A 19,484-nucleotide genomic window follows, 5' to 3' on the forward strand; every position below is an offset into this window, starting at 1 on the left:
AGTGACGATCATAAGAAAAGCTTTAATCAGCACAGTCCAGCTGTAAACACACAATCCAAAACAAACACATTCAAACGGAGCGAAGTGAGAAGTGAGAGGTCGCGTCCTTCATGCCTGCACACCGATCGGCCCGTCGCCTCGTGGGCTCTTCTTCTTCTTCCTTCTGTCAGTCGGTTTAAACTTATCGTTCGCTGCTTGAGGCGGATTTCAAGGCTAGTTTGAGTCGTCATGCAGTTTTCTGAGTTTGAATCTATGACCTGCGATAGAAACGCAAACCGCATCCACAGGCCGACTACACATGCAGCGGTGCTAATGCAGTAACTTCATGCATCCTGCAGGGGGAACTCAAGAGACTAAAGGCTTCAAACGCTCCACAGGTGCTGATGGGACGTTTACCAACTGAAGAGTGAAGTTTAGCTCGCTCTCTTCTTAGATCGCCTCCGTGACACAGATGTGATGACGTCATTAACGTGGCGGCGGGGCTTCATTATCGCCCGTGGCTCCTGAAGCAGCGCCTGCGCACACACACACACACTCCTGAGGCTGCCGAGCGGCCTGATGGGAGTCTGAGGTCGGGGGAGCTGCGCCGGTTCAGGAGCCACTTAGTTCATCATGAGCCTACGAACACGTGAACATGCATCAAAGGAGAGGAGGAGAGGAGGCGAGGAGCATCTGAGGACCTGCACACCACTGAACCATGTTCTGTGGTTCAGACCCGACCTGCTGGAGAGAACTCCACCTTCCTACAGCGCCGCCCTTTCATCTTCAGATAAAAAAAATCTCTTCAGTAAAAATCCTTTAGTCTAAAAATTTGTTTTCACTTCCACTTTAATTTAACGACATCATCGGTCGTTCTTGTAATGACATCTAGAACCTGACGGGGCTTTGATCTCGCTGCCGGTTCCTCGCAACGATTCAGACGGATTGATGCTCAGTGATGAAGATGAGGAGGACGAGATTAGTGTTGGAGGGAGAGAAACACACACACACACACACACACACACACACACACACACACACACACACACACACACACACACACACACACACACACACACACACACACACACACACACACACACACACACACACACACACACACACACACACACACACACACACACACACACACACACACGAGATGAAACGTAGTCTTCGCCCTCGACGCTCACTAAACTACGCACGCTCCAGTCTGGCGATCACGCCAACGAAAGACAAACAAACACTTCCTGTCTCTATAACTTACAGGTTGGATTCTTGTGCATATTTAAGTTAAATCAGTCAAAGTGTTCAGAGTCGCAGCAGTGACATTGTCTGAACACCTCCAGGCACCGTCGTCACGCCGACCGCCACCGCAGCCGGCACTCAGACGCTTAACATTCAGATCCAGTGAGGGGGGGGAGGGGGGGGCCTGCTACACACACACAGGGATTTAGAGTCTAAATGTCGACTTTCAGCTTCCTGTTTGTTCATGAAAACGTTGAACTCGTTTATCGCTCAGGCTTCTTGACTTCGGTGTGGCGATTCGTCGCTTTCGGCGACAACATGCGGTGAATGATTCTAAGGTTTAGAGACGAGAGAACTTTAGTAGTTTGAGAAATGATTCAAGCTGATTAAAGCTGTGCGGAGGTGAAAACAAAGAGATCAGTGTGATGACGTCACATTGAAGCTGGTTTGGGTTCACGTGGGCTGGCCTCCCTCAGGGGTCAAAGGTCAGAGAGAAACCAGGCCACCTGACTCAAAGTGCAGAAACCTGACTGAAGGGAACGTGAAGTGTGAGAGGGAAAACAGGGACAAACTGAAACTCCAGAGCTGGATCAGGCTCAGGGAACCCGAGGAGCCGACCTTCACTCAGGGCTTCTTCTCCTCTTCCTCCTCTGCCTCGATCTCCACGTTCTCCAGCAGCGTGTGCTTCTCCTCCTCCGGCATGAGAGTGACCGGGTTCAGGTTAAAGATGTGCCTGAAGAAAAGACCAGAACATGACCTCATCGTTATGATCCATTCATTCAGTCAAACACAACAGGAAGTGTTCACGTCTCCATCTCATACCAACATCTGTGGTTCAGAGGGTTTAGGACCCAGGGGTCAAAGGTCAGCAGTCCGACTCACTTGTGTTCGCACGTGGGGAAGAACATGTCCAGAACCTTGACGATGACGGCCGAGCCCACCACGCCGATCACCACCACCCACATGACCAGGAAGAAGAGCGGCAGGGACTCGGAGCAGAAGCGCCTCAGCCGCTCCCTCACCTCCTCCACCCAGCGGCACGCAGCCTGAGCAGAGGAAGAGGAGGAGGAGAAGAAGAAGAAGAAGAAGAAGAGCTCAGCTTCGCCCTCATCAGTGACATGTGATCAAACTAACTTCTGGATCTGGGCCGGACTAACTGAGTAGGAGGAGTAGGACTCTTTGGGCGGGGCGTCGGTCTGGATCTGGTCCGTCTGGCCCGGCTCGCGCTCGTCGAACACGTCGTCGTAGCGCACGTCGTACAGCAGGTCGGGGTCCATGCGCAGAGGCGTCTCAGGGAGTTTACCCGGGGCTGCCACCTCCTCCTGGGTGGTCTCAAAGTGTTTGAGGGGGTACTGGCTGGTGGTCTGGGACATCACCTGCTCCTCCACTGATGAAGAGCGGGGGAAACAAATGACAGCTTTGTTACCAAGACGACACAGAATACAGTTGGGCCTCATAAAGAGCCGAGCTGGGAGACGCCTCGCACCTCTCTGAGGGTTGGAGGGATCTGTGACCAGCACGTCGTTCTCCCTGGGAGCCCTGAAGATCTCGCTGTGTCCGATGGGATACACGTTGGTGAACTGAGCCAGCTTCTGGAAGTCCGGACTCATCAGGATCTTCACCTCGCACATGTCAGGCTGCTGAACCTGAACACCAACGCTGTGTTAGTGAGGACATGAAGACGCCCCCCCCCCACCGGGGTCCCATCAGCTTACTCTCTCTGGATGTTTACGTTCTAACTGTTTACCTCTTTGCCCCCCAGCTCGATGACCTCACTGAAGACCTGCAGAGCCACCACCTCCTCTGTGTCGCTGTACAGCCGGTTCTGACTCACCATCACCCGGGTAACGGTGGACACCAGGTCCCCAGACTCAAACTGGCTGCTTCCATTGGTGCTGTCCACTGGAAACACAACGTTTAGATATTTGACTAAAGTTAAACTGAAGCCCACACTGATCGGCTGTTGATGTTTCTCATGATTATTTAAACACTTTGATCCCTCTAAGAGCTTTTATCTGCATATAAAGTCCCTCCTTCCCTCTGTCCTCCTGACTCTATGCTCTATGTGTGCTGCTCTGGATACTCTGGACCCCTCCTTTTGTAAACACTCACAGAGCAGAGCCTGGCAGTTGAACCTGGTGACGCCTGACAGCTCCACAGGGACGTCATTGACCAGCACCTGCTCATCGCCCACCGATATGTTCAGATTGATCTGGAAACACACACACACACACACACACACACACACACACACACACACACACACACACACTCTGACTCTCCGTCCCGGCGTTTAGAGCTCCTCCAGCCCGAGGAAGTTGCTTCATATTTACCTGTAAGTTGTTGGACTCCTGCGTGTCCGCCAGAGTTCCTGCCGTCACGTTAATCAGGATGTTTTCCTGTGAGAGAATTCAACGTTAAACACAAACAAACAGGAGCTGCGGCTGTCATTACGCAGGCGGCCGCTGGCTAGCGTGCTAACACAAACATCACCAAAACAAAGCGTCTAGCGGGCCTTTCTCTCCCCTCTCGGCCGCTTCTTACCGTGTTCAGCTGCTTCGGCAGAGAATCGGCGTAAACCGCGGAAGCCAACCAAAGTAGCGCGGTGGCTAAAGTCGGTAGTATCATCTTGTTCATGTGTTTAGCAGCAGATTGGTCGCGTTAGCAGAAGGACGCTGACTCAAACACACGGACTCCACTGCGCATGCGTCGGGACTTTCCACCACACCCCCAAGCCGTGTTCTCGCGAGAGCGCGCGCGCGCGCGCGCGCGAGCACGTCGAGCGTAAGCATGGCGGTGCTGCTTGAAACGACGCTGGGGGATCTTGTTATTGATCTGTTTACTGAAGAAAGACCCAAAAGTAAGAGACCACAGAGGCCAGGACTCAAACCTGTAGGCTGAGTGGAGACTTAAGCTTCTTACTGGAGATTCTGGAGATGTTTATCAAAGCTACATTCATGATTGAACGAGCTACACATAGCTGCTAGCTTGGTGGCTTTTCTCTTTATGAGCGAGTTCACCAACAAAACAAACTCTGTTTAACAATCAAACACACAATTAACATTTGCGTTGCTGTTGTTCCGTTTGTTCCAGTTAGATCGGTAACATTGCCGTCTCTGCTGTGTGTTTAACTTGAACCTTTGTGCCGCTTTGTTTCGCAGCTTGTCTGAACTTCCTGAAGTTATGCAAAATAAAATACTACAACTTCTGCCTCATCCACAGCATTCAGGTAAACTCAACCAAACTAAACTAGACAACTCTCTTTCCTGCCGAGCTGCTCTATGACAGACTGCTGTACCTCCGCTGACCTGACGGGGGCGGCAGAGGCACAGGTCAGACTGACACGCTGTCTCACGCTCTGTCTGTCTCACGTTCTGTCTCCCCTCCAGAGAGACTTCATCGTGCAGACTGGAGACCCCACAGGCACCGGACGAGGAGGAGAGTCCATCTTCAGGTGGGTCATCATCATCATCACTGCTCTGACCACTGCTTCACACTGACAGCAGCCATAACAGTCTGTCTCGCTTTCCCTCTCTCTCCCTCCCTCTCCCTCCCTCTCTCTCTCTTTCTCTCCCTCTCCCTCTCCCCCTCTCCCCCTCTCCCCCTCTCCCTCTCCCTCTCCAGTAAGCTCTATGGGGACCAGGCCTCCTTCTTCGATGCAGAGAAAGTTCCCCGTATCAAACACAGGAAGAAAGGCACCGTGTCGATGGTGAACAATGGCAGCGACCAGCACGGCTCTCAGGTGAGTCCAGACTGCTGTGACCTTTGACCTTTAGTGTGACGTAAAGAGAGTAAAGTTTAAATCCTGTGTTGTTGTGGTCCTCAGTTCCTCATCACCAGCAGTGAGAGCCTGGACTACCTGGATGGGGTCCACACCGTGTTTGGGGAGGTGACGGAGGGTCTGGACGTGCTCGCCAAGATCAACGAGAGATTTGTGGACGAGAGCTTTGTCCCTTTTCAGGACATCAGGTGAGCTGGGAGTCATTTAGTAGTCATGAGGTCATAGTTAGGCTTCGTAGCTGACGGTGTGGATGTGCTGCAGGATCAACCACACCGTGATCCTGGAGGACCCGTTCGACGACCCCCCGGACCTGCCGGTGCCCGACCGCTCCCCCGAGCCCACCAGAGAGCAGCTGGACGTGAGTGTGAACACGGAGACCCCCGACTCCTAACACACACACACAGCTGACGGCTCCATCAGGAGGAGGGACAGTGTGAAGCCCAGAGAGCTCAGGGGGTCTCAGGGGGATCAGAGGGTCTTCAGTCACCTCACCATACTCCTCTAACATCACATGTTGTCTGCAGAGCGGTCGGATTGGAGCGGACGAGACCATCAACGACGCGGAGGGCAAAGGAGCCGAGGAGCTGGAGGAGAGGCTGAAGGAAAAGGAAGCCAAGACTCAGGCCATCCTGCTGGAGATGGTGAGAGGGAGGAGGAGGTCACGGTCCAGACAAAGGTGAAGTTGCGGGGCGGGGCTTCTTCTTACTTCTTCTCTCCCTGTCCTCCTCCCCTCCAGGTGGGCGACCTGCCCGATGCAGACGTGAAGCCTCCGGAGAACGTGCTGTTCGTCTGCAAGCTCAACCCGGTGACCACAGACGAGGACCTGGAGATCATCTTCTCACGCTTTGGGACCATCAAGAGGTGACGTGACCTCCTCCTGCACGAGGAGGAGGAGGAGGATGAGGAGGAGGAGGAGCAGAGTGAAGACGCCTCGGTGTCCTGCTGTACTCTGTCTCACCCTCTGTGTTTGTGCCTCGCAGCTGTGAGATCATCAGAGACTGGAAGACGGCCGAGTCGCTCTGTTACGCCTTCATCGAGTTTGACAAGGTGTGTGTGTGTGTGTGTGTGTGTGTGTGTGTGTGTGTGTGTGTGTGTGTGTGTGTGTGTGTGTGTGTGAGAGAGAGAGACACTAGGGGGTGCACAGTAACTAGATAATGTTAGTAAAATGTAACATTCAGATTCTAAACGTAAACATTGAAGCTGGTTTTAAACAGCAGCTGGAGGAGCAGCAGCACTCTGGCGTACGTGCGGTCCCTGAACGTCTCGCCTGATTCGACACACTCTCAGACCGTATCACATGCAGCGCGTCTGGGAAAACCCTTTGAATGCTCCATTTCCTGGTCGCTCTGCCAGAGAAGCGGCTGCATTGTGCCGCCCGCTGGCTGGCTCTGCTTCAGGGTTCTCTTCCTGTCTCCACCTGACACCTGTGACCCGGTTTGTGTCTCTGCAGGAGGAGGACTGTGAGAAGGCCTACTTCAAGATGGACAACGTGCTCATAGACGACAGACGCATCCACGTGGACTTCAGCCAGTCCGTCTCAAAGATCAAGTGGAAGGGAAAAGGTGACCTGTGACCTGTGACCCCGAGGGTTCACCTCAGTGTGGTTGACCCGCAGGCCGAGTCCTTATCGTGTCCTTATCGTGTCTGTCTCTGCTTCCTAGGTGGGAAATACACCAAAGACGACTTCAAAGCATACGAGAAGGACGTGGAGAGCCGATCCAAACTGGCCCTGAAGGACAAACTGAAGCCCAGACAGGAGTATCCTCCCCTCTGTAAGTCCTGACCTGTGAGCTCAGGGCTGAACAGAGAGAGAGAGAGAGAGAGAGAGAGAGAGAGAGAGAGAGAGAGAGAGAGAGAGAGAGAGAGAGAGAGAGAGAGAGAGAGAGAGAGAGAGAGAGAGAGAGAGAGAGAGAGAGAGAGAGAGAGAGAGAGAGAGAGAGAGAGAGAGAGAGAGAGAGAGAGAGAGAGAGAGAGAGAGAGAGAGAGAGAGAGAGAGAGAGAGAGAGAGACCAGGTCACTGGCAGACTGAGGTGGTCTCAGTGTGTAGATGTTCTCCTCCTCCTCTTCAGGTCTGCAGGTCTCTGATGGACCCTGATGGATCCATGATCACGAGGTAGAGCCTCTAAAGCTCCTCTTCATGAAGACAGAAGCTTAGATACAGACTTCTGTTGACCTCTGACCTTTTTCAATGACATCTTGGTTCCCACACATTCCCTTAACCTTCGTCTCAGCTCCAAGTATGAGCTGCTAATAGAGGAGGAAGAAGAGGAGGAAGAGATGAAGAGCCAGCGGCACTCTGAGAAGAAACACAAAGAGAAGAAACACCATCATCACCACTCAGACGACGAAGACGGCAGGAAGCCTAAGAGGTCAAAGGTACGTGAGCGCGTCCCTTCTCTTCCTCTCCGTCACTGAGTGACAGCTGCTGGGCGGAGGCTGTGCGTCTGACAGGAAGTCAGACTGAGCGCTCAGCTGATCCTCGGTCTGGAATTGCATTAGAGCCAAAAGAGTCTAAACTGTCTCACTGCTGACCTGTCTGTCTCCCACCATAACATGTCCTCCTCTTCCTCATCAACACAAACAAACTGAAACTGAACTCCCTTCGTCTTTCCTCTTCTGCAGGACGGCGAGGACGGGCGGCGGGACAGCAAGCCGGGCCGCCCGCGTTCACGCTCCCGCTCCAGAGACCGGGACCACAAGCACGGCAAGTCCAGGGACAAACACGGGAAGGAGCGGAGCCACGGACGCAAGGAGCGCAGCCGCTCGCCCAGGAAGTCCAAGGACAAGGAGCGGAGCCGGTACCACTGAGGGACAGACAGACACCTGGACTCCAGAGGACTGAAGCTACTGGGACTCACAGCAGGGAGTCTGAGCTCCAGTTTGTTCAAGACTCCAGAGGGAAGGGATGACTTGTTTTGTATTCGTGTGTAAGTTTGACCTGTCAATCATTAAAACCCACAAATCCAGTAAAAGAGATAAACTGAGCTTTATGGCCGATGTCCTGAATCTGGTGCCGTGTTTTCTGACTTCCTTCCTGTGACTCGGAGCGGTGTGGATTGCTGCACGTTGTCACTGAGTTTGTTGATTACCATCTCATGTTCAATCACCTGATTGTTATTGTACGCCTGTTAAACGCACGTTGCCCCCCTGCTGAGTGAACTCAAACGCATCCCAGCACGCCGTCTGGCTGCAGCTTCAAGGCCAAACGCAGACAGAGGAATGTTGACGTGTGGAGATCAGATAACACACGGCAGCAAGAGACCAGAACCCAGGACCTGCAGGACTCCAGCGTCTTTATCTGATGAGGTGAGGAAACGAATAATAAATGCGCCCACACACGTTTAGACGCCTTCATGAAGGAGTCACGTGATGCATAATACACTTCTTCCTCAAGCTGAAACTTTTTACAGTAAATTCTGAGTCAGCCTGTGTGTGTGTGTGTGAGAAAAACAAAGTCAAACAAACTGAAAGGTGACAGAGTGGAAACGGTTTCCCTGCCAGAGACTTCCCCGACACCCACGTTTCCTGCACACCCTAAAGGCCTCCCTAACCCAAACCCACAGGAGACACAGAGCATCAAACTAAAGCCATAGACTTCACCTGAGGGTCCCGACCCCACAGGTACCAGCGTGTTCAGAGCCCTGAACCGACCAGACGGACGGAGCAGAGAGATTTGAACCTGAACATCACGCCTAAGGTGCGTTTGATGATGATGAGGTTTGTGAGAAACAGAGAGATTTCAGGACGTGATGATTATGAACCGCCAGAGAGGGACAAGGCGGCTGAGAGTCGCTCCATGTGCGTAGCTCCTCTGTGGCTGCAGAGTGCCGAGGCCCACGCTGGTGCAGCTCTGCTCAAACCACCATAAATAAGTTGATTCATCAACTGATACTCTATGATCAGCAACGCACAGGAACCAAACACAAGTTTCAAAAGTTTCTCGTCAGACGGAAACGTGTGGTGATGTTCGTGTGAATGCAGGAATGCAGGTTTAACGCCTCCATCAGGGCTGAATAAGGCCGCTCTGCTTTATCACGCCGTGTATGTTGATCCAAAACATTCCTGTGATGTGAGTGTTGAGCCGTTAAACGTGACTCAGCTTCGTGTCGCAATGCTCTCCCTCATTCCGCTCTACGTGACGCTCTGTCTGTCAGCACAGCAGGAAGCTGTCAATCAAAACTCCACACCTGTCGGACGGCGTCAAGATATGTGGCGGTACAGCCGACGGTACCGCCGCAGACAAAACAGGCGTCGGTGTGTGTGTGTGTGTATTCCCTTATTTTCCGAGCATCGTGCCGCTCCCAAGCTGGGCGTCGTTTTCCGATGACGAAGTCGCAGCTTCCACCTGAGCGAGCCAATGGGAAGTGGAAGCGCTCGTCACCATGGTTACACAATGAAACATCGCTCTTATCTGCGGCGCCTCTTCTTATTTTTGTCAACTTTACATTCAGGTACTGAACGCAGCGAAAAACGGAACCAAGAGCATCATGGGAGAAACAAGAGGGGTATTTAGAATCGCTCTTCATCACCACATGACTCACTTCTCAGGTTGGAGACCAGCAGCCGTGACCTCTGACCTGCGGCTGTGCTGACGCTCTGCGGTGGTTTGCACACGGACAGGAAACGTCTCTTAACGCCGTCTCACCCTCTTGTTCTCTCATCACTGGACTTTCCCTCCTGGTTTATATGACGGAGCAATAAAGATCTTTAAGCTCTGATCTACATGAGAGCACAACAGTGATGTTTACATCAACATACAGTCAATCAGCACTGTTAGGTTTAATATAATATATATGATAAGGGAAAGCCTTGGCCTGTCCTTGGTAAGGATGGTGTCACCATAGTAACATTGGAGTTCATCTGTAGTTCATCTTCCACATAGGCCACGCCCATTTGTAACAAAAAAACATTTTTTGGCGGGGGGGGGGGGGGGTCTGACCACTGATCGGTCTAATCAATAACCTGTTGAATTTCACCACTGAGATGGAGCTGTGACAGGAGGAGGCTCTGCCTTGGTGGAGGTATGAACCCTTCAGTCTTAATTGACTTCAGACGGGAGAACAGAGCGACACTTGAGCTCTGGAAGTTTAGTTTCAAGTCGTTGTGGTGAGAATGTGTAGGTCTGTTTGTAACCATAGTGACCAGTGGACTGCTGTATGTTCAGACCCTCCGCGTGCCTCTCAGTCCTGATGAGGAAGTAATTATTAATTTACGGAGCTTTCTCTTCCTCACTGGGGTTTGTTCTCAGCACTGAGCAGCTACTTCCTCCTATGAGTAATAAGAGCAGCGACACACACACACACGCATACACACACACGGAGCGGTCTGACTTCACAGCGGCTCACACACTCGCAGAGAGCGAGACAGCGCGAGCAGGACTCTCGCTTCATCAACCGGCCGCTGCTGAGTGTGTAAGTACAGAACACACACACACACACACACACACACACACACAGACACCTGACAGGTATGGTTCGGTCGCTCTGCTCCGGGTCGAGTCCCGGCCCGTGACAGAGCAGCAGCTGGTTGTGTGAGATGATCCGGTCAGAGGACGTGGTGTCAGGGTCTGAAGTGGTCTCAGGGTCTGAAGTGGTCTCAGGGTCTGAAGTGGTCTCAGGGTCTGAAGTGGTCTGATGTGGTCTGGAGCAGGTCGGTGCAGAGCCGAGCCCCTGCTGGTGTCTGTGAGTCTCGAACACTTCACGGACGAGTCGCTCTGTTTAAAGTTGCGTAAGTGAACCGCACGACCTCGAGTCAGTTTAACAACTTCAACTCGGCTTAAACTGAGATACACGCAGGCGAGTAACAGAGAGAGAGAGTGTGTGTGTGTGTGTGTGCGTGTGTGCGCGTGCGTGCGTGCTCAGACGCGTAAATGAATCCCATTAAGCCGAATTCGCTTGTTCTCCCAAACACACACCAGGGGGCGCCAGAGTGACCCAGAGCAGTTCTGATAACAGCTCTGCCAGAACTTTCCCAGAACTCTAGAGCAGAGCAGAGCGGGGAGTGATCACATCCCTGCTACCAAAGGCCCCAGAAACAGCAGAAGAAGAAGAAGAAGAGAGCAATGATCCTGACACCGTTCTCTCCTGGTTCCTTATTACATTACGATCATTTGGCAGACGCTTTTATCCAAAGCGACTTACATTATATTACCACCCATCGCAGAGGGGGGAGCAATTGAGGGTTCGGTGCCTTGCTCAGGGGCACCTCGGCAGGGACTCGAACCGGCAACCCTCCGGTTCCTAAGCGGAAGCTCTACCCACTCGACTACTGCCTCCCCTTATGCTGCTCTTCTGCCCACAACCTTCTGGGTTTAGAACCTGACAGAACCATGAAACCTCACAGCTCAAACCTGCTGAGACTGAAGGAACCTGTCAAACTCTTCTTCTACAGAATCCCACCTCAGAGCGGCGCGGCCTTAAAGCGTCTGAATGTCCTCAGAACGAGTCAGACCTCTTTTTCCCTTATAGCACAAACGACTCCCCAAGACCTGAACCACAATCAAAGCTGAGCCGCCGCCGCCGCCGCCGCCACCACCGCCGCCGCGTGTTTGATCCTGGTCTCTGCAGGTGAAGAGGAAGCGTGTGAGCGTGTTTCACCTCAGATCACATCAGGAGGTTCTTTCTCTCTCAGTGACACACCTGTCACTCTTTGTTCTCTGCATCAACAGCTCATTTTCAGCTCCGGACCCGATACACTTTGAGATCCACCATAATACTTTCAACCAAATTACTCCCTTCAAGTCTGAACACGTGCTTGATCATTTATCTCTCTCACTCACTCACACACACACACACACACACACACACACACACACACACACACACACACACACACACACACACACACACACACACACACACACACACACACACAAATTCCTCCATAGATGGCTTCATTTGTTCTTATGGGATGCTCATGTTGCTCTGTGTCAGCTGCTTCCCGTCACTCTGTAATCCTGCTCGCTGTCTGTTTCCATGACGAGTGCCTCAGGTTGGCTGGTTGGGGGGTTCTGTCTGGAATGATGGAACACACACACACACACACACACACACACAATGGAAACACTGAGACCACTGACATTAGTGATACTGCAGACAGAATTAGACCTGGGGTGTGTGTGTGTGTGTTTGTGTGTCAGGGGCTTTCTTAACCAGTGTGACATCAGTGTGTGTGTGTTCAGTCATGAGGTTGAGGTATCAACTGCTGCGTCTAAAAACCCCTGTGACACCGCAGCTCTGCTTCCTGTGTTTACAGTGACGAGGGCGCCTCTGCTGCCAGCGCCCCCCCCCCCTGCACACACACACAAACACCTGTCAACCTCTCCAAAACACAGCCCGTCGCCCTGGAGACGGCCACAGAGCAGAACGAGGAGGCGAGGAGGATTCCCCCGGCGGGTAGTCCTGAAAGAAGACAGGCTCAGCCCCCAGACTGGGACTCAGCCGCCAACATGGAGCAGCAGAAGCTCGCCAAAGTGGAGCGTTTCCTCAAGCTGGGTTACTCTCACGGTGACATCCTGCGGGTCCTGGAGAGCCTCCACCACGACGCACAGACCAACGACATCCTGGAGGAGCTGATCAAGACCTGCCACACACCCTGCTCCACCCCAAGCCCCAAGCTGGTGTCCAGAGGCTGCAGCCAGGCGCCCAGCCAGGCCCTGAGCCGACCCCCATCCGCCTCAGACCGGGAGCACACCAACAGCTTCAGGCCCGTAGTGATCGACGGGAGCAATGTGGCCATGAGGTGAGAGAGAGAGAGACACACACACACACATACACACACTTTAATAAGACCTACGTCTGGGTTGCCAGGTTGTGTACATGAACGCGTCTCTTCAATCTCAGCCCGTCAGAATCTCGTGTGTGTGATTGCGCCACCCTTCCTGTTTGAGGGAGCAGGAAGTGAGAGCCTAACGTGGGGTCTGTGTTCCTCTCTGATTGTGTGATCTCAGACTTTTCACTGTGACATTTACACATCGGCCGTTTCACAATAACATCTGTGCGGCTCGTAACCGTGTCACAGGGAAGTGAGAGCAGAATATGAGTCCAGACAAACACAGCGGCGCCATGAGAAAACTGAAAACAAAAGATAGGGTTTGACAGCCAGAGCTTCCTGTAAGGAAATCAAGCCGGTCGGGTGAAAGAGGAAGCGGGCCGACGGATTTACTGTCACACCTTTAATCCAGGTATGTAACCTGCATGGAGCGAAGCCTCAGGCTGTGAAAACACTTCCTGTTTCCTGCTCACACACTCTTTAACCCTTCACTCACTGACTCAGTCACAGTCTGAAGGATTCAGCCTCACAGGAATCCCTTTTATTTCCAAGTGTTAGATGGACTCTATTTGGCAGATAGAGTCCATCTCTAGTTGGTCTCTATTTAAGGGAAACTGGAATTCCCCTTAATTACCCAGCAGTCATCATGATCCTTTATATTTCAGACCCATGTTTGCTTCTCAGTTTCACGTTGTGTTCAGGTGATTACATAATGATTTACAGTAAAGGAGGAGGCGTACTTACTGTTTGTACATTTGAGGATGAATCCAGCAGCCAGATGGCGTTTAGGGAAACGTTTCGATTGACGAACTCACGAGGCGTTTAGTGTCTGTGCTTCTGCAAAAGAACGGCAGCACGTGTGTTACGCCACCGACTACTTCCTGAAAAGGGGAGAGGGCCTCTGTGTGTGCGTGTGTGTGTGTCTGTGTGTGTGCGTGCGTGCTTCGAAACAGAAAAGAGGAAGTTCTTCATGTTGACTTTTTGGTTTCTGTGTCTTTGTAGCCATGGTGACAAGAAGGTGTTCTCGTGCCAGGGCCTCCAGCTGGCAGTGAGCTGGTTCTGGGACAAAGGGCTGCGGGACATCACCGTGTTCGTCCCCCTCTGGAGGAAGGAGCAGCCGCGGCCCGAGGCGCCCATCACAGGTGAGATGGCCTGAGTGCCTCACACTCGCCCGGGCGCCGTCACGCTCAGAGTGTCACTGATGGAGAGAAACCGCCATTATGACGGAAAGCACCTACAGACGGCGTCTTTATTTAGTGCAGAGCTATGACAGAAATGTGGGCGGGGCTCTTTGTTTAGCTGCTAATTGGCGATGTTCTCTGTGGAGATGCCTGCACGTCACAACACATCCAGGAAACATCAAATGATTGATCACCAACCGTCACATCAACAAGATCACAATCTGCTTCAATGGTTTGGCCGCGTGGCGTTTGGCGTCGCTACGGTAACCGCAGCAGAGCAAGTCTGTGTGCCATCTTAATGGTGCAGGATATTTGAGACACAACAGAACAAAACTTTCCCCCGATGTCCTCAGAGCAGCAAACTGCTAATCAGATTGCAGATAAAGAACGACGCAACCTGAAGGTGAAAGTGCGACAAAAGTGCAACAAAACAAACCGCCCACCTTCACTCTCCAACACCAGGCAGGAATTCTGCTCTCAGGTTTTCCCAAATCCTGGAAAAGTCCTGGAATTTCAAAAATATGTTTTGTGTAAAGGCGACACTGCTGAGTTGTAAAGTGGATCTATTTATAGATGAAATTCCAGACTGGAGCTTCACCTGAAATTGCACCTAATAATTACCGGGCGCTTGTGCGTGTGACAGACTCGGTGTTCGTGTTTGTTCTTCACGCTGTCACACCTTCACCGCCATTTGTGAGCCACCAAAGGTCAAAGGTGAACATTCTGTCCCGTGTGCCGCAGACCAACATGTCCTGCATGAGCTGGAGAGGAGGAAGATCCTGGTCTACACGCCGTCACGCTGCGTCAACGGGAAGAGGGTGGTGTGCTACGACGACCGCTACATCGTCAAGCTGGCCTACGACTCGGACGGCATTGTCGTGTCCAACGACAACTACAGAGACCTGCAGACGGAGAAGCCACAGTGGAAGAAGTTCATCGAGGAGCGGCTGCTCATGTACAGCTTCGCCAACGACAAGTAAGGGGCAGGGGGGTGGGGCACACGTGACGCCACTGGCTAGCATCACACCAACACTCGCCTCAACAAATGACTGATGATGGCATGCAGTTCTGCTTGTACGTTTGTAACCACTTAACTAATTATAGTGTTTGTGAAGATAAATAGTGTCCACTTTAACAAAGACTTATTGAGTTTGAGGTTTGTTGTTAAAGGTCAAAGGTCACACCCAGAGGAGAAACTAACCTTTAGGGACTAATCATGGTTATAAAGGTCAGAAGCACATGATGTCCTCATGTTGTGTGTGTTATTATCTGCTTACTTGTGTTTACAACCTTGAGTCTGTTAGTTTGTGGTTGTGTTCTTCCTACTCTGCTTCCTGTGCAGCAGAGGAGGATAGTCCAGCGACATTTAGGACTCTGACGTGTGTCTGACGTCAGCTGATGTGTTTCCTGTGCAGGTTCATGCCTCCAGACGATCCTCTGGGCAGAAACGGTCCCACCATACACAACTTCCTGCGGAAGAAACCCTGGACCCCCGAAAACAAGCAGCAGCCCTGCCCCTACGGTGAGTTCACCCCTACATTCACCCCTTCAGTGAGTTAACCCCTACATTCACCCCTACATTCACCCCTTCAGTGAGTTAACCCCTACATTCACCCCTTCAGTGAGTTCACCCCTACATTCACCCCCTTCAGTGAGTTAACCCCTACATTCACCCCTTCAGTGAGTTAACCCCTACATTCACCCCTTCAGTGAGTTAACCCCTGCATTCACCCCCTTCAGTGAGTTAACCCCTACATTCACCCCTTCAGTGAGTTAACCCCTACATTCACCCCTTCAGTGAGTTAACCCCTACATTCACCCCTTCAGTGAGTTAACCCCTACATTCACCCCTTCAGTGAGTTAACCCCTACATTCACCCCTTCAGTGAGTTAACCCCTACATTCACCCCTTCAGTGAGTTAACCCCTACATTCACCCCTTCGGTGAGTTAACCCCTACATTCACCCCTACATTCACCCCTACGGTGAGTTCACCCCTACATTCACCCCTACATTCACCCCTACGGTGAGTTCACCCCTACATTCACCCTTACGGTGAGTTCACCCCTACATTCACCCCTTCACAGAGTTCACCCCTACATTCACCCCTTCAGTGAGTTCACCCCTACATTCAACCCTTCAGTGAGTTCACCCCTACATTCACCCCTTCACTGAGTTCACCCCTACATTCACCCCTTCAGTGAGTTAACCCCTACATTCACCCCTTCAGTGAGTTAACCCCTACATTCACCCCTTTAGTGGGTTAACCCCTACATTCACCCCTTCAGTGAGTTAACCCCTACATTCACCCCTTCAGTGGGTTAACCCCTACATTCACCCCTTCAGTGAGTTAACCCCTACATTCACCCCTTCAGTGAGTTAACCCCTACATTCACCCCTTCGGTGAGTTAACCCCTACATTCACCCCTACGGTGAGTTCACCCCTACATTCACCCCTTCACTGAGTTAACCCCTACATTCACCCCTACGGTGAGTTCACCCCTACATTCACCCCTTCACTGAGTTCACCCCTTCATTCACCCCTACGGTGAGTTCACCCGCACCGTAGGTTCAAACAACACGCAGGTTCAAACAACACGCAGGTCAGATTCCACTTCCTGAAACCTCAGCAGGGAGTTTCCTCTGGATTATTTTCCTCTGACTGCGTGACGGTGACTCACTCAAATACCACAATCAGTGTTTCAGACACACCTGCTGCAGAGTCAGATGGTGACAGAAACACTGTGTGGGTGTATAGGTGCACACACACACACACACACACACACACACACACACACACACAGTGTTGAGGTCATTTGCTGTGCTGCCTCTCTGACCCGGTCTTCTTCTCCTGCAGCTAAGAAGTGTACGTACGGTGTGAAGTGTAAGTTCTTCCACCCTGAGCGAGCCAACCAATCGCAGCTCTCTGTGGCCGACGAACTAAGGGCGCTGAGCCGACCTCCTGCAGACCGAGCCAAAACCACCGCCTCGCCCAACCCCCCCCAGCAGGACCCGCACGGCTACCCGGGTCTGTATGGGTCCGACCATGCCCTCGCCCCCCCGCACAGATACCTGTCCTGCACGCCGTCTCCTCCTCTCAGCACAGAGGAGCAGTCGCACCGAGCTTCACCCAGCGAGGTCGTGTGTCACAGAGACGCCGGGAGCCCTCGGATGCAGATGTTCCCCAGCTCAGACCGGGACGAGGCCTTCAGCTCCATGGACAGCTCTATGTCCCTCCTCTACATCCAGGACGCTCCGCACAGCTACAGCAGCGGGGTGGCCAGCTGCAGCCTGAGCCACGACGACTACCGCCTGTCAGGTTCCTACACGGGCAACATGCAGCAGCCCTGCATGGGCGGGCGAGGGTACTACTCCCATCAGAACAGCTGTGAACCCTCTATGACCTCCGGCAGCCTGGGGTGCCGGCAGTGCCGATGCTGCCGCCAGCAGACGGGGGCGCCGGCGTGGGGGTCCTGCCCGCTGCTGCCACAGAACGGCGAGCGCCCCTTGCAGTATTCAGAGCAGAAGTACTTCACACAGGCGTTGTCCCACAGACAAACCCACAGCCTGCCCCAAGACCCTTGGGCACAGAGCAGCCAGAGTTGCTGGGAGATGAGTTCGTCTGGCGAGCAGAGGAAGTGCCTGAAGAACCAGCTGAGCACGCTGTTCCCTCAGAGCTCAGTGGAACACGTTATGAACGCTTACCCACACCTCTCAGAACTCTCCCAACTCATCCCTCTCATCCAGAGCTACAGGAGCTTCTAGCCACGCCCACAGGGAGCTGGAGGCTAAGTCCCGGTCTTAACTAAACCTGAAGCACCAAGGCTAATCAGAGAGACACACACACACACACGTGACTGCATGTGTGCTTGTGTGTAATAACACACACACAGTCACACACTGATCCAGCTGTGTGTTCATATTGAACACAGTCAGACTGATCACAATACATGAGTGTGTTTTGATGACATCATGAATGAAGTCGTACCTTCAGCTCCATTGCTGTGATCTTTGTGTAACAGACTGACTGAGCTACACAACAGAGAGGGAGTGGCTTCCTGTTTCTACTGTGTGCGCAGGCACAAGAATAGTCAGATCAGAAGATTTTAAACTCTGTTCTAACGTCTAACATTTGTAGTTGTAGAGCTCTGAGTGGATCCCTCAGCCTGAGCCAGTAAACATGAAGCCATGACATCATACTACAGCACAAACTTTACTCTGCTTTAACAAATCAATAGAAAGCATTTATGAGTGTGAGCATTAAGAGGAACTAACCTGATGAAAGCCGTTTGTTTTCCCATGTAAAGGTGCAATGCACTAACAGTCTGTAGACCGTTTAATGTTCTCAATGAGGAACGCCTGTACTTCTGTTTAGAACAAACTAGCAAATCTATGCATGTAAAATAAAGCAATGGAATCAGTTTGACCTTCTAACTTGACAGTTTGTAAGTGGGTGAAAGAACAACACACAATACTAAACTAAAATACAACTTTAAGGCAATAGATTTATCATTCAGGTGTTCACTTTTACAAACTGCTCCACTTTCCCGGGAGGTTCTTGGCTGTGTGAACATGTCCCTGTGCCTCAGTGTCCCTGTGCCTCCTCGTGTCTCGTGTCCCTGTGCCTCCTCGTGTCCCTGTGCCTCCTCGTGTCCCTGTCCCTCATCGTGTCCCTGTGCCTCAGTGTCCCTGTGCCTCCTCGTGTCTCGTGTCCCTGTGCCTCCTCGTGTCCCTGTGCCTCATCGTGTCCCTGTGCCTCCTCGTGTCCCTGTCCCTCATCGTGTCCCTGTGCCTCATCGTGTCCCTGTGCCTCCTCGTGTCCCTGTGCCTCATCGTGTCCCTGTGCCTCATCGTGTCCCTGTGCCTCCTCGTGTCCCTGTGCCTCATCGTGTCCCTGTGCCTCCTCGTGTCCCTGTGCCTCCACTAACCTGCTGCACCGTAACTCTGCCTTCTGAACACTGCGGCGCTCTACTGCCCTCTAGTGGACGCTGCTGCAGCGAACCTTCAGAAAGACAACAGAAGAGTTCAGAATAGATTTTTTTTATTATTTTTACAAATAACTTATCTGTTACAAAGACAGTTTTCCCAGCTAAAATCAAAAAACACTTTAGAAATCCAAATTATTTTTCCTTTAACAAAACATGACTGAACTGCCGCTTCACACCAAAGTGCAGCTGAAGCTGAAAACTGGATTCTTTGGGTCGGAAAAGGAAAAATGTGGCTTAAGTGCTTTAAGAGACAATAATCCGTCTTCTTCTAACTGATTTCATTCATAGTAAGATTGTGATTGATTTATAAATGCCACTTGAATGGTGGCAGCATTGATTATCCATACAAATTGATTTCTAAAGGCACTAAAGGCAAGGCAACGTTCACAAAGTATGGGGCGTAAATCACAAAGGTATTTAACAGTTAAAGTAAATTAAGGACAATGAGTAAACTTTGGAGACATCCTCACTGATAAAAGCTTAAGAGGATGAACGAAGGCCAATAAGAATAAGAATATACAGAGTGGACAGTCTCATTG

At 51.9% G+C, this 19,484-nt stretch overlaps 3 protein-coding genes and 1 long non-coding RNA gene across 5 annotated transcripts in view; 2 read left to right on the forward strand and 2 right to left on the reverse strand.

Annotated features, from left to right (window-relative positions):
- Positions 1-2: 2 nt before the first annotated feature.
- Positions 3-3,941, reverse strand: ginm1 (glycoprotein integral membrane 1). Its single transcript, XM_076170542.1, has 8 exons — positions 3,772-3,941; positions 3,561-3,626; positions 3,340-3,439; positions 2,975-3,129; positions 2,714-2,873; positions 2,385-2,614; positions 2,110-2,273; positions 3-1,960 (listed from the first exon to the last, which is right to left on the reverse strand). The coding sequence occupies exons 1-8, from the start codon at positions 3,862-3,864 to the stop codon at positions 1,852-1,854; spliced, it is 1,077 nt and encodes a 358-aa protein (XP_076026657.1). The 5' UTR covers positions 3,865-3,941; the 3' UTR covers positions 3-1,851.
- LOC143016285 (uncharacterized) overlaps positions 3-19,484 on the reverse strand; it is a 35,500-nt gene continuing 16,018 nt past the window's right edge. The window contains exon 2 of the long non-coding RNA XR_012965505.1: positions 3-534. This is a non-coding gene — a long non-coding RNA (uncharacterized LOC143016285). The remainder of the gene's footprint in view (positions 535-19,484) is intronic.
- Positions 3,977-8,034, forward strand: ppil4 (peptidylprolyl isomerase (cyclophilin)-like 4). The gene is made up of 13 exons (XM_076170541.1): positions 3,977-4,087; positions 4,389-4,456; positions 4,617-4,681; positions 4,852-4,969; positions 5,054-5,196; positions 5,270-5,366; positions 5,533-5,649; positions 5,745-5,869; positions 5,989-6,055; positions 6,459-6,570; positions 6,670-6,766; positions 7,240-7,384; positions 7,631-8,034. Exons 1-13 carry the CDS (start codon positions 4,018-4,020, stop codon positions 7,814-7,816), a joined length of 1,410 nt encoding a protein of 469 aa, XP_076026656.1. The 5' UTR covers positions 3,977-4,017; the 3' UTR covers positions 7,817-8,034.
- LOC143016280 (putative ribonuclease ZC3H12D) lies at positions 9,949-17,738 on the forward strand. Of its 2 annotated transcripts, XM_076170536.1 has the most exons (6): positions 9,949-10,419; positions 12,342-12,748; positions 13,781-13,920; positions 14,701-14,935; positions 15,375-15,481; positions 16,815-17,738. In XM_076170536.1, the coding sequence occupies exons 1-6, from the start codon at positions 10,279-10,281 to the stop codon at positions 17,720-17,722; spliced, it is 1,938 nt and encodes a 645-aa protein (XP_076026651.1). In that variant the 5' UTR covers positions 9,949-10,278; the 3' UTR covers positions 17,723-17,738. The 2 variants fall into 2 exon arrangements, with proteins under 2 accessions (XP_076026651.1, XP_076026652.1); XM_076170537.1 differs by lacking the exon at positions 9,949-10,419 and having other exon boundaries at positions 12,318-12,748.

This window comes from Genypterus blacodes, unplaced genomic scaffold (genome assembly GCF_046128005.1).
Source record: "Genypterus blacodes isolate CSIRO-AG114 ecotype Tasmania unplaced genomic scaffold, CSIRO-AGI_Gbla_v1 ptg000222l_1, whole genome shotgun sequence".
NCBI classification, from domain to species: Eukaryota; Metazoa; Chordata; class Actinopteri; order Ophidiiformes; family Ophidiidae; genus Genypterus; species Genypterus blacodes.

Bases quoted from the DNA above. Each gene is read 5' to 3' on its own strand.
- ginm1 (XM_076170542.1), bottom strand. From the start codon at position 3,864: ATGAACAAGATGATACTACCGACTTTAGCCACCGCGCTACTTTGGTTG. The intron at 3,440-3,560 runs GTAAATATGAAG...GTGTGTTTCCAG, and splicing joins AGGAGTCCAACAACTTACAG to ATCAATCTGAACATATCGGT. The intron at 2,274-2,384 runs GTTAGTCCGGCC...TCCTCTGCTCAG, and splicing joins AGTCCTACTCCTCCTACTCA to GCTGCGTGCCGCTGGGTGGA.
- ppil4 (XM_076170541.1), top strand. From the start codon at position 4,018: ATGGCGGTGCTGCTTGAAACGACGCTGGGGGATCTTGTTATTGATCTG. The intron at 4,682-4,851 runs GTGGGTCATCAT...CTCCCTCTCCAG, and splicing joins GGAGGAGAGTCCATCTTCAG to TAAGCTCTATGGGGACCAGG. The intron at 5,367-5,532 runs GTGAGTGTGAAC...TGTTGTCTGCAG, and splicing joins CCACCAGAGAGCAGCTGGAC to AGCGGTCGGATTGGAGCGGA.
- LOC143016280 (XM_076170536.1), top strand. From the start codon at position 10,279: ATGAGTAATAAGAGCAGCGACACACACACACACGCATACACACACACG. The intron at 13,921-14,700 runs GTGAGATGGCCT...CGTGTGCCGCAG, and splicing joins GCCCGAGGCGCCCATCACAG to ACCAACATGTCCTGCATGAG. The intron at 14,936-15,374 runs GTAAGGGGCAGG...TTTCCTGTGCAG, and splicing joins TACAGCTTCGCCAACGACAA to GTTCATGCCTCCAGACGATC.